This window comes from Panthera pardus, unplaced genomic scaffold (assembly GCF_024362965.1).
Source record: "Panthera pardus isolate Hobbes unplaced genomic scaffold, ASM2436296v1 HiC_scaffold_2, whole genome shotgun sequence".
Lineage (NCBI taxonomy): Eukaryota > Metazoa > Chordata > Mammalia > Carnivora > Felidae > Panthera > Panthera pardus.
In genome coordinates this window covers 103,035,059-103,046,594 of record NW_026526765.1, presented here as the reverse complement: position 1 = coordinate 103,046,594, position 11,536 = coordinate 103,035,059, and the positions used below count along the sequence as shown (strand labels likewise).

At 39.0% G+C, this 11,536-nt stretch overlaps 1 protein-coding gene across 7 annotated transcripts in view; it reads left to right on the top strand.

Moving 5' to 3' along the window:
• The first annotated feature begins 2,291 nt into the window (after positions 1-2,291).
• Positions 2,292-11,536, top strand: part of CDK7 (cyclin dependent kinase 7) — an 89,779-nt gene continuing 80,534 nt past the window's right edge. Inside the window, exons 1-3 of one of the 7 annotated variants that reach the window (XM_019463105.2) lie at positions 2,292-2,692; positions 3,028-3,087; positions 10,771-10,804. In XM_019463105.2, coding sequence (XP_019318650.1) covers positions 2,627-2,692; positions 3,028-3,087; positions 10,771-10,804 — 160 coding nt within the window. In that variant the 5' untranslated portion in view covers positions 2,292-2,626. Of the gene's footprint in view, positions 2,693-3,027; positions 3,088-10,742; positions 10,805-11,536 lie in introns of all 7 variants that reach the window. The other 6 variants (XM_019463097.2, XM_019463102.2, XM_019463104.2 and 3 more) reach the window with 6 other exon arrangements.

Below are 11,536 nucleotides of genomic sequence, written 5' to 3'. Positions count from 1 at the left end.
GATGCCAGAGAGGACTGCGGTTATCTGGAAGCTTGACTGGAGCTAGATTATCTACCTCCAGTGGCTCATTCACGTGGCTGGCAAGTTGATGCTGGCTGTTGGTGGGAGGCCCCAGTTCTTCCCCACATAGGCCTCTTCACAGGGCTACCTGATTGAATTCATGATACGGTGGCTGACTTACCCCAGAGCAAATGATCTATGCTTGCAAGGCAGGCAGAGCAATGCCTTTTATGATCCAGACTGAAAAGTTACAACACTCACTTCTGTCATATTCTACAGGTCACACAGAACAGCCTGTTTCACTGTCAGAGGAGACTGCACAAGCGCATTGATACAGAATGGAAGATTCATTGGGGCCATCATGAAAGCTGGCTATTGCTAATGGGTGCAAGTGCTTTCTAAACTGTATAATGCTATACAGATGACAAAAGGTATTTTATGCATACAGTGACCTAATGAATCCAGAATATGACCTAAACAACTGCCTTTTTACCCTACTTAAAATGTCCCCAGATAGGAATTACCTTGTCAACAGCATAGTATAATGTGATCATCAATTCATATGCCATGATATACTTTGGAGCCTCTAGCCTCACAGGTGTATCATCACATTTAGCTCACTACTTAGCTTAATGCTACTACAAGTGAGGTTAAATTAATATTAAAGTGAGGGAACTTTGAGGGAACTTTAAATTCTGTGATTCCCATATATTATTAGGTATGACTTGACACAATTAAGAGACAATGGTAAAGATGGTGTGTTTGTGTAATGTATGAGAAGTTTGCCTATGAACATATCAGAGCTCAATAAAAACCCAAGTGACAAAGAGCTGGAAGGTGACCGGTAATAGTTACGCAATGACAAACAGCACTGTCAGACCCTATTCTAAGGGTTTTGGAAATGTGAAGTCATTTAAGACTTGCAGCAACCCAATGAATAGTTGGAAACTAGGAACCAAAAGGTAAATACTTTGCCCAAGTAATAAATCTAGTGATTGAATATTTGTGGGGCCAGTACTCAAATGCAGGCAGTCTAGATCCAGAGCAAGAACTCAACCTTTACATTACCTTGACTAAATTATGAGTGTTGGTATTCTGCCTTTTTCAACTCTGAATATTCGCAACTCTTAGAAACAACAAATGCTCCAGCTCAAAACCTTGGAATTACTGTTTTGTTTTTCCTCCCCCCACAACCCATATCCAGTCTGTCAGTAAATCTTATTGGCTAGAAGCCAAAATGATACCACCTTACATAGCTTACTGCAATAATTCTTTCACAGGCCTTGATTTTTTTCTTGCCCCTTTAAGTCTATACTGCTGTCAGTGTAAAGGGCCATAGTGAACTTTGAAACAATCAGATCACATTACTTTGCTGAAAACTCTACAGTGGCGTTTTTGTTTTTTTTTTTTTTTTTGGCAGTGTCTTTTCAGTGATGTCTTTTAACACCTATTTAAATTTTTTTTTTTAACCTTTGTTTTCATTTTTGAGACAGAGAGAGACAGAGTATGAATGGGGGAGAGTCAGAGAAAGGGAGACACAGAATCTGAAACAGGCTCCAGGCTCTGAGCTGTCAGCACAGAGCCCGACGCGGGGCTCGAACTCACGGACTGAGAGATCACGACCTCAGCCGAAGTCGGAAGCTTAACCCACTGAGCCACCCAGGCGCCCCTTTTAACACCTATTTAAAACTGCAAGCCCTACTATATCCCTTTTCCTGCTTTATTATCTCTATAGGACTGAATTCTGTGTACCATATTTTATCTCCTTCCATTGGAAAGCATGGTTCCTTGTCCTTTTCCCTCCAGATTTCTCAGAGCCTGGCACATAGCACTCAATATACATTCGCTGAATAGTGAATTAATGTGTTGAAAACTTGTGCGAATCAAGGTTGAGTACTGCTCACAGTTAATAAGCACCTACTATGTCTAAACTTTCTGGATATCTGATTTACTCTTCAAAACCACTTATGATGTATCCTATTTCCATTCTACAAAGTAGAAAACCGATGATCAGATGTCTGTTCCACAGTACAAAATTCTTCAGCTGACTTGGAATTTTTTCTCCCGGTAGTGCTTCTTTACAAAGGACTGAAGTAAGAACGCCACTTGGCCAGCCCTAAGGAACTGGGTTTTCTTCTAAGTAACCTGAGATTGCGATGCTAGGCGTCCATAGCAACCATGGCGCCCTGACGCCCTTGCGCAATTACCAGAAAGCGAGATTCGGAATAAAGAGGTCAAGCCTTCCACACTCATACATTAAGCCCCGAACTCAGAACATCGTAGCAGAACGCTGACCTGTCTCCGGTAGTGAAGGAAATATCTAACTTAAAACCGTAACAGGGTTACAGTCACAACCTAAAACATTCCGCTTCCGGGACCAGCAGGCTGTGGCGAGCCGCGGCGCGGACTACGCGGAAACGCCAACAGGCCTGACTCGTGCAGCTTCCGTAGGGGAAGCTCTGGCCGGACTTAGCAGCATCCAGCTCAAACCGGAAGTAGGGGCGGAGCTAGTAAAGCGTCGGCTCCCCGTCAACGGAAGTGGTTGTTGGAGGCTCTAAGGTAGCTTTAAATTCCTGCTGTCTCAGGAGCTCGCCCTTTACAGTTGGAGTCGGGTTTCGTGCGACGGATGGCGGTGGACGTGAAGTCGCGAGCAAAGCGTTATGAAAAACTGGACTTCCTCGGGGAGGGACAGGTGAGGTTCCCGGGCGGGATTCGGGGGGACCTGAGCCGAGAGCGCGGAGCCGCCTGACACACTCGCACGTTTTCTGGTGGAAGTCAGAGGACTGGCCTGGCTTCTTCTTCTTTTTGGGCGAGTCTGCCCGTATGTGTACCCTAGAGGAGAGCTCCCGAGTGGTCCTCCCTTTCTGAAGAATAGACTGGAACGGGCAGTTTATCACCTCACCACGTTTCAAGCAGCCGCGCATCTTCAACAGCCGTGGGGTGTTTGCTTCTCCAGATCTGAAAAAGTGACAAGGCAAACACAAAAGAGCTCCCACGAACTTAGATTGTTTCTGCTTTTCTCTCTAGTTTGCCACGGTTTACAAGGCCAGAGACAAGAACACCAACCAAATTGTCGCCATTAAGAAAGTGAGTTACCGTCTGTTATTTTTCCTGGAGTCTCTGAGCATATCTGTGTGTGTGAGCTCTTGCATGGGCTTTTTACTACTCTTGACCGTACTCTGCTCATGAGGAGTTATTTATGTCATTTTCGGGGAAGGTAGAATTTATTAGTATTTTGTGTTCCAAGATGGAACTCGGTTGAACTAGTTTTTTGTTGTTGTTCCATTAGTTGAAATAAAGAGGAAGCTGTATGTTACGTTTGCTTTTTAAACTCAGACGTGGGTAAGGGGGACAAGGACTCATCTGTTGGGTCCTTAGAACTATTTTAATATCCTTATCTTCCCAGGTCACCGTTTCTGCCACACCTGCATCCATTTTGTGCATCGTCTGTATTTTCTTTCTTTTTTTTTTTTTTTTTTTATTAAGTTTATTTTGAGAGGGGGAGGAGGGGCAGAGAGAGGGAGAAAAAGAATCTCAAGTAGACTCTGTACTGTCAGCAGATTCGAACTCACAAAGCGTGTGATCATGACCTGAGCCACAATCAAGTCCTACAGCTTAATGGTCTGAACCGCCCCCGCCCCCCGCCAGGCGCCCCTCATCTGTATTTTCTGTGTACAGATTTTCCATGTAAGGCTTTTACGAGCATTATCATTATCATTTAAAAAAATTATTTTTGTAGCTTTTTGACTTGGATTCATTCAAGAAACTTCAGTCATATTTAGCTTATTTTCTACATGTCAGGCACTTTCACTTAGGTTTTTTCTTTTAGTCTTCAAAATAGCCATGTGAAATAAAGTGTCCCTATATAATACTTGAGATGCCTGAGCTAAGAAAGATTAACTCGTCAAGCTGACACAGATCCTAACTGATAAAACTAGAATTTCAATCCAGGTGTTTTGATGCCAGGTTGCGTGTTCTTTCCTGTGCTACTGAAATCAGTAACCCTCTGAAAGAGAGGCTGTTGTCACATTTCAGGGCCTGTTGGGGGAGGTGATCTCCACCTTCTTATTGTTCCTGTTGCTGTTTGAATCTGTTTCTCATTCAAAATTCCTAACTCCTTTGAAGCATATCCCCCTGATTCATTTAATGCCTGACTTCCTATCTCCCTTTGCACAGTTATTTTTGCTATTTTTGTCTTTTCACTTTTTCTGGCTTCTCTCCGCTTCATTTCCCAATTTATGTTCTGTAATCCAGCACTGTAGCTATTCCTGTGTAAAAGCCTAATCTATTCTGACCCTTTCTGAAGTTATGTTTTTATTTCTACCCGTGGTTCACTATATTCTAGCCCCACTGACCTTTCTGTCCCTTGAACACATTAAATTCAGTTCGTTCCCAGGATCATTGCAGCATCATATGCTGCCTTCTGGTTAGCATATTTTTCCTCTAAAACTTGGCATGACTGATTCCTAATCTTGAAAACTCACTCACATGTCTGTTCCACATAGAGGCCTTCACTGGTCACCCTTGTCTTCTTTGCCATATTTCTCCGTTATCTTCATAACATTTATCAAAATCTGAAGTCCTCTTATCTATCAACTTATTGTGTGTCTACTTCCACTCAAATAATACTTTGGTCTGTTGCCAGTAGTTTTGTAGATATTTATTAAAAATGTATTAACCTGGGGTGCCTGGGTGGCTCAGTCACTTAAGCGTCCAACTTCAGCTTAGGTCATGATCTCATGGTTTGTGAGTTTGAACCCCTGTGGGCTCTCTGCTGTCAGTGCAGAACCTGCTTTGGATCGTCTTTCTCTCTCTCTCTCTCTCTCTCTCTCTCTCTCTCTCTCATGCTCCCGTGCTCACGCATACATGCTCTCTCTCAAAAATAAAATAAGACATTAAAAACTATAAATAAAAAATAAAAATGATTAACCAGACTGATATAATTCCTTTAGTGTTAGTATATTGAGTTCTGTAGTTGTCTGAAAATCCTAGTGGGGTTTGTTTCGTTTGGGGTTTTTTTTGCTTGTTTTTAACGTAAGTTAGGATTTAAAATCCATCCTGTTTCTCTTTGATAGACTTTTACCCCTTGACGGTGACTCACAGTGGAATCTTCTTTTATTTATTATTTCTTTAATTTTGAGAGAGAGAGAGAGCGAGAGAGCAAGGGAGAGGGGCAGTGGGAGAGAGAGAGAGAGAAAATGTCTTATGCAGGCTCCACTCTCAGTGTGGAGCCCGGTGCAGGACTCGATTCCACTACATCGGGATAAAGACCTGAGCCAAAATCAGGAGTCAGATGCTCAACCGACTGGGCCACCCAAGTGCCCCGTACATTTATTCTTTTAATATCATGTTTAAGTAATTTCTGCCAGCCAGTAAGTATAAGGCTTGACTCACCATCCCAGGATCAGGAGTTACATGCTTTTCCTACTGAACCAGACAGGTGCTCCTTTACATTTAATTTTTATTTCCAATAATACATCTTTGTGGTTTTAAAATAAAAGGCCAGGGCTTTTTAAGGTGCTTGACTCTTCTAGCCCTGTTTTTCACTCCTTGGAGCAATCACTTTCAACTCCTATAATTTGCCTCTGGTATTTACTTTTTTTTTTTTTTTAAATGTTTATTTATTTTTGATAAAAGAGAGCGAGAGAGACAGAGTGCAAGTAGGGGAGGGGCAGAGAGAGAGTGAGACACAGAATCCGAATCAGGCTCCAGGCTCTGAGCTGTCAGCCCAGAGCCTGACGCGGGGCTCAAACCCACAAACCACGAGATCATGACCTGAACCAAAGTTGGATGCTTAACCAGCCGAGCCACCCGGGGGCCCCAAAATTTGCTTCTTTTTAGACAATCTCTACACCCAACTTGGGGCTTGAACTCACAACCCTGAGATCAAGAGTCACATGTTCCACCTATTGAGCCAGCCAGGCACCCCTTTCTGGTATTTACTTATTTCTGTTTCATTAAATAATTTGCTTACATCGTTATTTCTTGAGACCCCCCCCCTCCCCCAAACCTCGTTTTAGGCATTCTTTCTGCTATAGATTTGATGTTTTTGGACCTTCCCCTCCCAACACTCAAAATTTTTACTTGTTCATTTACTAACATTTGTGCTTAATTTTACAAAAAATGAATATTCTGTATTCTTTCACCTATTGTATCTTGGACTTTTAAGATGTCATAGAGGTAAGTGGAATATTTAATTTCTACTGAAATTTATAAAATAGCATTGATCTCTACCTCATCTTTTTAAACAGACCATACTGAATTTATGTTTCCCAATTTATTTAACCAATCCTGTATTAGTGGCCTTTTGGAGTATTTTGTTTACTTGCTGGCTGGCTGCCTGCCTGCCTAACCCCCCATATATAAATTTTCTTTAGCAGTTTGTTTTTCTGATGCAGCATTATTTCTGAAATCTTCTACATGGATACTGTAGATCTGGTTTATTTATGAACATTGGTGATTAGATTTCATCATATGACTACAGTAAAATTTGCCCATCCAAATTCTTGTTGATAAACATTTAGGCTGTTTTGTTGTCTTTATGTTTTCCCTTAAAATAGCCCTATAGACATTCATATGTCTATATCCTATTCATGTGAGTTTCTTTAGAGAATATGTCCTTATTTGAAGCCAACTATGAATTATTATTCTTTTAGGGAATATATAGCATCAGCCTCACCACATATTGTTAGATTGCTCTTCAAAGTGGTTGGACTAGTTTGACCTCCTCCCCACATTCTTATCATATTTGTATTGTCAGATTTTACAACATTTGTCAATTACCTGCATCAGAAATAGTATATGATTAAAAAAAAACAAAAAAACAACAAAGAAAGAAATAGTATATGATTGTTTAAATTAATTGTTTAAAATAATTGTTTCAATTTCTCTGATTACCAGTTAGATTGATCATCCTTTCTTAGTTTTATTAACTTTTTAGACTTTCTCCTATGAGTTTTTCTGTTAGCTTGCTTACATTTTTTCCTTCCTGTTGATTTGGTGGAATTCTTTATATATTCTGGGCATTGACCCTTTGTCAAAAATACGAACTACAGATATCATCTCCCAGTCTTCGACTAGACTTTTAGTTTATATATGGTATCTTCTGAAGCACAGAAATTTAGAAATCTGTTCTGGTTGAATTTGTCCATTTTTTTCCTTCATGGGTTTCCATTTTGTATGCTTGCCAACCTCCAGTTTGTAAAGGATTCTATTTTCTAAATATTTTAAAATACTGCTTTTCACACTTAGGTCTTTGTTCCATCTGGAGTTAATTTTTCTATTTTGTGTAATATGAGGATCCAGTATTTTTTTCCTTGCTGACCCAGCATAATTGATAGTCTGTCCTTTTCCTGGTGAGTTGTAACACGAAGTTCTGCATTTAGTTGTAGTGCCATGTTCCATTATATACTTGGATCTGTTTCCGGGCACCGTACTTTTTTTCCATTGATTGATTTTTTTCCATCCTTGCTCAAGTACTATAGTGTCTTTAATTATTACTGCCTTATAAAAAGGCTTGAAATCTGGTAAGTTGCACATACCTGTTTTTCTTCAAAATTACCTTGTCTACTTTATCTGCCATTTGGGAAATTTCTGACAATCAGAATTTGATATGAATTAGATATTACATGGTGCTGAGGCATTATTAATAATTTTGTAGGTATGAAATAGCATTTTGCATATGTAAGAAAATGTCTATTTTAGAGGTGCCTACTTAAGTACCTGGGGATGAAATGACATGAAATGTGAGGTTTGTTTTAAAACATTTTAGCCAACAGAAAGGGGGGCAGAGATTAATGATGTAGTAAGTGAGGGTCACCTGAATGGCTCAGTAGGTTGAGCATCCAACTTGGTTGAGATCCTGATCTCATGGTTGGCGAGTTCGAGCCCCATGTTGGGCTCTCTGCTGTCAGCATGGAGCCTGCTTGGAATCCTCTGTTTCCCTCTCTGCCCTTCCACCACCTGCATGCGCTAGCATACTCTCTCTCTCTTTCTCACAAATAAACATTGAGGCACCTGGGTGGCTCAGTTGGTTAAGTCTCTGACTTTGGCTTCAAGTCGTGATGTTGAAGTTCTTGAGTTTGAGCCTGGCATTGGGCTCTGTGCTGAATGCTCGGAGCCTGGAGCCTGCTTCGGATTCTTTCTCCCTCTATCTGTGCCCCTCTACCACTCGCGCTTTGTCTCTCTCTCAAACATTAAAAAAAGTAAACATTTTAAAAATAATAATAATGAAATAAGTGTGGCAAAATACTGATAATTGTTTAATCTGGGTGATGAAGTAGATGACTTCATGAAACTAATGTATTTTTCCTGTGGTTGGAAAATGTAATAATTTTGGGGGCACCTTCCTGGCTCAGTCGGTTAAGTGTCAGACTTCGGCTCAGGTGGTGATCTCGTGGTTCATGAGTTCAAGCCCCACGTCCACCTCTGTGCTGACACCTCAGAGCCTGGAGCCTGTTTCAGATTCTGTGTCTCCCTCTCTCTCTGTCCCTCCCTTGCTTGCTCTGTCTCTTTCTCTCAAAAATAAATTAAAAAAATTTTTTTTTAATCCAGAAAATTAATAATTTTTAAAATTGTTCTTAGCTCCTTAATATCCCATGTAGAATTTAGAATCGATTCGTCTTCTTTTTCTTTCTTTCTTTCTTTCTTTCTTTCTTTCTTTCTTTCTTTCTTTCTTTCTTTCTTTCTTTCTTTTTTAAATTTTTGTAATCTTTATTTATTTTTGGGAGAGAGAGAGAGAGAAGCAGAGCTCCAGCGGAGGTGGAACAGAGAGAGAAGGAGACAGAATCCGAAGCAGGCTCCAGGCTCTGAGGTGTCAGCACAGAGCCCTATGTGGGGCTTGAACTCATGAGCTGTGAGTTCATGACCTGAGCTGAAGTCAGACACTTAAACGACTGAGACACCCAGGTGCCCCTGTCACTGTTCTTTAAAAAATGTTGTTGAGATTTGGATTTGGTTGCATTGAACTTAAAGAAAATTTATGTATTTGGTATATTTATGATAGTACTGAGTTTTGCTGTCCATGAATGTGGCATTTGTTTATTTTGGTCTCATTTTTAAGCATGTTTTAATATTCTTTTATAATTTAGTTTTGGAAGGCTTAGCACATCTGTTGTTAGATTTATTCCTAAAGTGCCTTATATTTTTTGATGCTATACTAGTCTATCTTTACGTAAAAAGTTGTGTCTGTAGTATTCTAGGGAGATGTCTTTCTATGTCTTTTAATCTATATTTTTTATCATTATCAAGAATCTTATTTTTTTAATTCCAGTATAGCTAACATACAGTGTTACATTAGTTTCTGATGTACAATATAGTGACTCAACAATTCTATATGTAACTCACAGTTTATCATAAGTGTACTCTTAATCCCCTTAACCTATTTCACCCATTCTCTCTACCTTCCCTCTTTGTTCTCTGTAGTTAAGAGTCTGTTTCTTGGTTTGTCTCCTTTTTTATTTGAGTTTGTTTTGCTTCTTAAATTCCACGTATGAGAGAAATCATACGGTATTTGTCTTTCTCTTACTTATTTCACTTAGTGTTATAGCCTCTAGATCCATCCATGTTGTTGTAAATGGCAAGATTTCGTTCTTTTCTTTTTTGTGGCCGAGTAATAGTCTATTGTGAATATATGTACCACATCTTTATCTATTATTCATCTGTAGATGGACACTTGGGCACTTGAGTTGCTTTTGTTGGGCTTTTGTAAATAATGTTGCAGTTAACACAGGGGTGCATATATCTTTTTGAATTAGTGTTTTCATATTCTTTAGGTAGGTAAATACCCAGTAGTGAAATTACTGGATCCTGTGGTAATTGTATTTTTAATTTTTTGAGGAACTTCTGTACTGTTTTCCACAGTGGCCGCAATCAGTTTGTATTTAGTTTTTTAGGTACAATAGCTTTTTCAGAAGTAGTTCTTTTTTATTTTGTTTTGTTTTGTTTTTTAGTATTCTTGATTGCATTTAGTCATTGTATAAAGCAGTGAGTAAGAGACTGGTGTAAGCCTGAACCTATTAATGCAATTTGTTATACTTATTTTTTTATTGTTACACTTATTAATGGTAACAACAGTTAAACCATTTTTTGTATTCCTAATTTGTAATTTTGCTTTTTAGAAACTGTTTCCCTAAGAGCATATTATTGGGCATATTAATAAACATGTTACTTTAGAGGCGCCAGGGTTGCTTATTTGGTTGGTTGAGCATCCGACTTTGGCGCAGGTCATGGTCTCGTGCATCTTGAGTTTACGCCCTATATTGGGCTCACTGCTGTCAGCATGTAGCAGCCTTTGAATCCTTTGTCTTCCTCTCTCTGCCCCTCCCCCACTTGCGTGGGCCCTCTGTCTCAAAAAAAAATACATAAACATTTTTTTAAAACATGTTATTTTATGTTTATATGTTATGTATTTCCTCCCAAATAGGCTACCTTGAAGTGATATTTTTGTTTGTTAATCAGGATGCCCTCAGTTACTTTTCCACATTTAATCTTGCAAAGATACAGGAGACATTTATTTTCTTAAGTCCATTATTTGAATGTATAACTTAAAAACTTAAAGAGTGAGGAATGGTAGGTACTTGATCCTTTTCTTATATTGTTAATTTTGCTTTTCAAATTCGTGATTTGGACTCTCTTCTTGCTTACTAGCTACATGTAAGTTGCTACATGTTTTTACTGTGGCTATGTATTTTAAGTGTTTGTATTTTATGCATGAAGTCTAAAATAATTTAACACATTTTTAGTGTTTGTTTTTTTTTCCCCCTCTACCAGATTAAACTTGGACATAGATCAGAAGCTAAAGATGGTGAGTATTTAATGTAATCTGACCAAACAGGATAAGTGTTTCTTCTCACTGAGGAAGTTCAAGTATTAGTGTTCTAAGTGGCTCTGGGTAGAGTTTTTGCAGGGTGCTAGAAGAGTGGACTCAGGATAGAGACAGGATATCGGTGATATCCACCATTTGGTTGTTAAGAGTCATGTAAGTCACTCAAGTCATCTGAGTAAATGGAACATAGCAAAGTTATTTATCAGTGGCTTGTCTTGCAGCCTTCGTTACTGTTCAACGTGTTGTTGTAAGCAGTTTATTCTTTGTCTTAGCTTTTAATTACTTTAAAAATTCAGGATATAACTTCATAGAAGTACAGAAAACTCTCTGGAATAAATGTATGGAGGAAAATATCTTTATCCCTTCCACACCCTTGTGTGCTATAGTGTTAAGTCTTATTTAGTCATCGAGAACTAGTTTTTATAAAAAGGATCCATCATCTATTTAACAGCTAGTACCAGATCTTATTTTAAATTAGGAATTCTATCTTTTGTTTTGGGAAAGATACTGTCTTACCACTGTTTTGCTGTTACCATCAAGAATCTGTTGCTAATATTCATAATGTAAGAAGGAGGAAGCTCTTGACATATTGCCTTCATGTTACAAGCCGACACCTGTTATTCCAGCAGTCTTCTAAAGTGATATGCTGCAAAGTGAATACTTTTTGTCATCATTTATCATAGTCTGTGTGAAGCTAGTTTCAAAATAAAG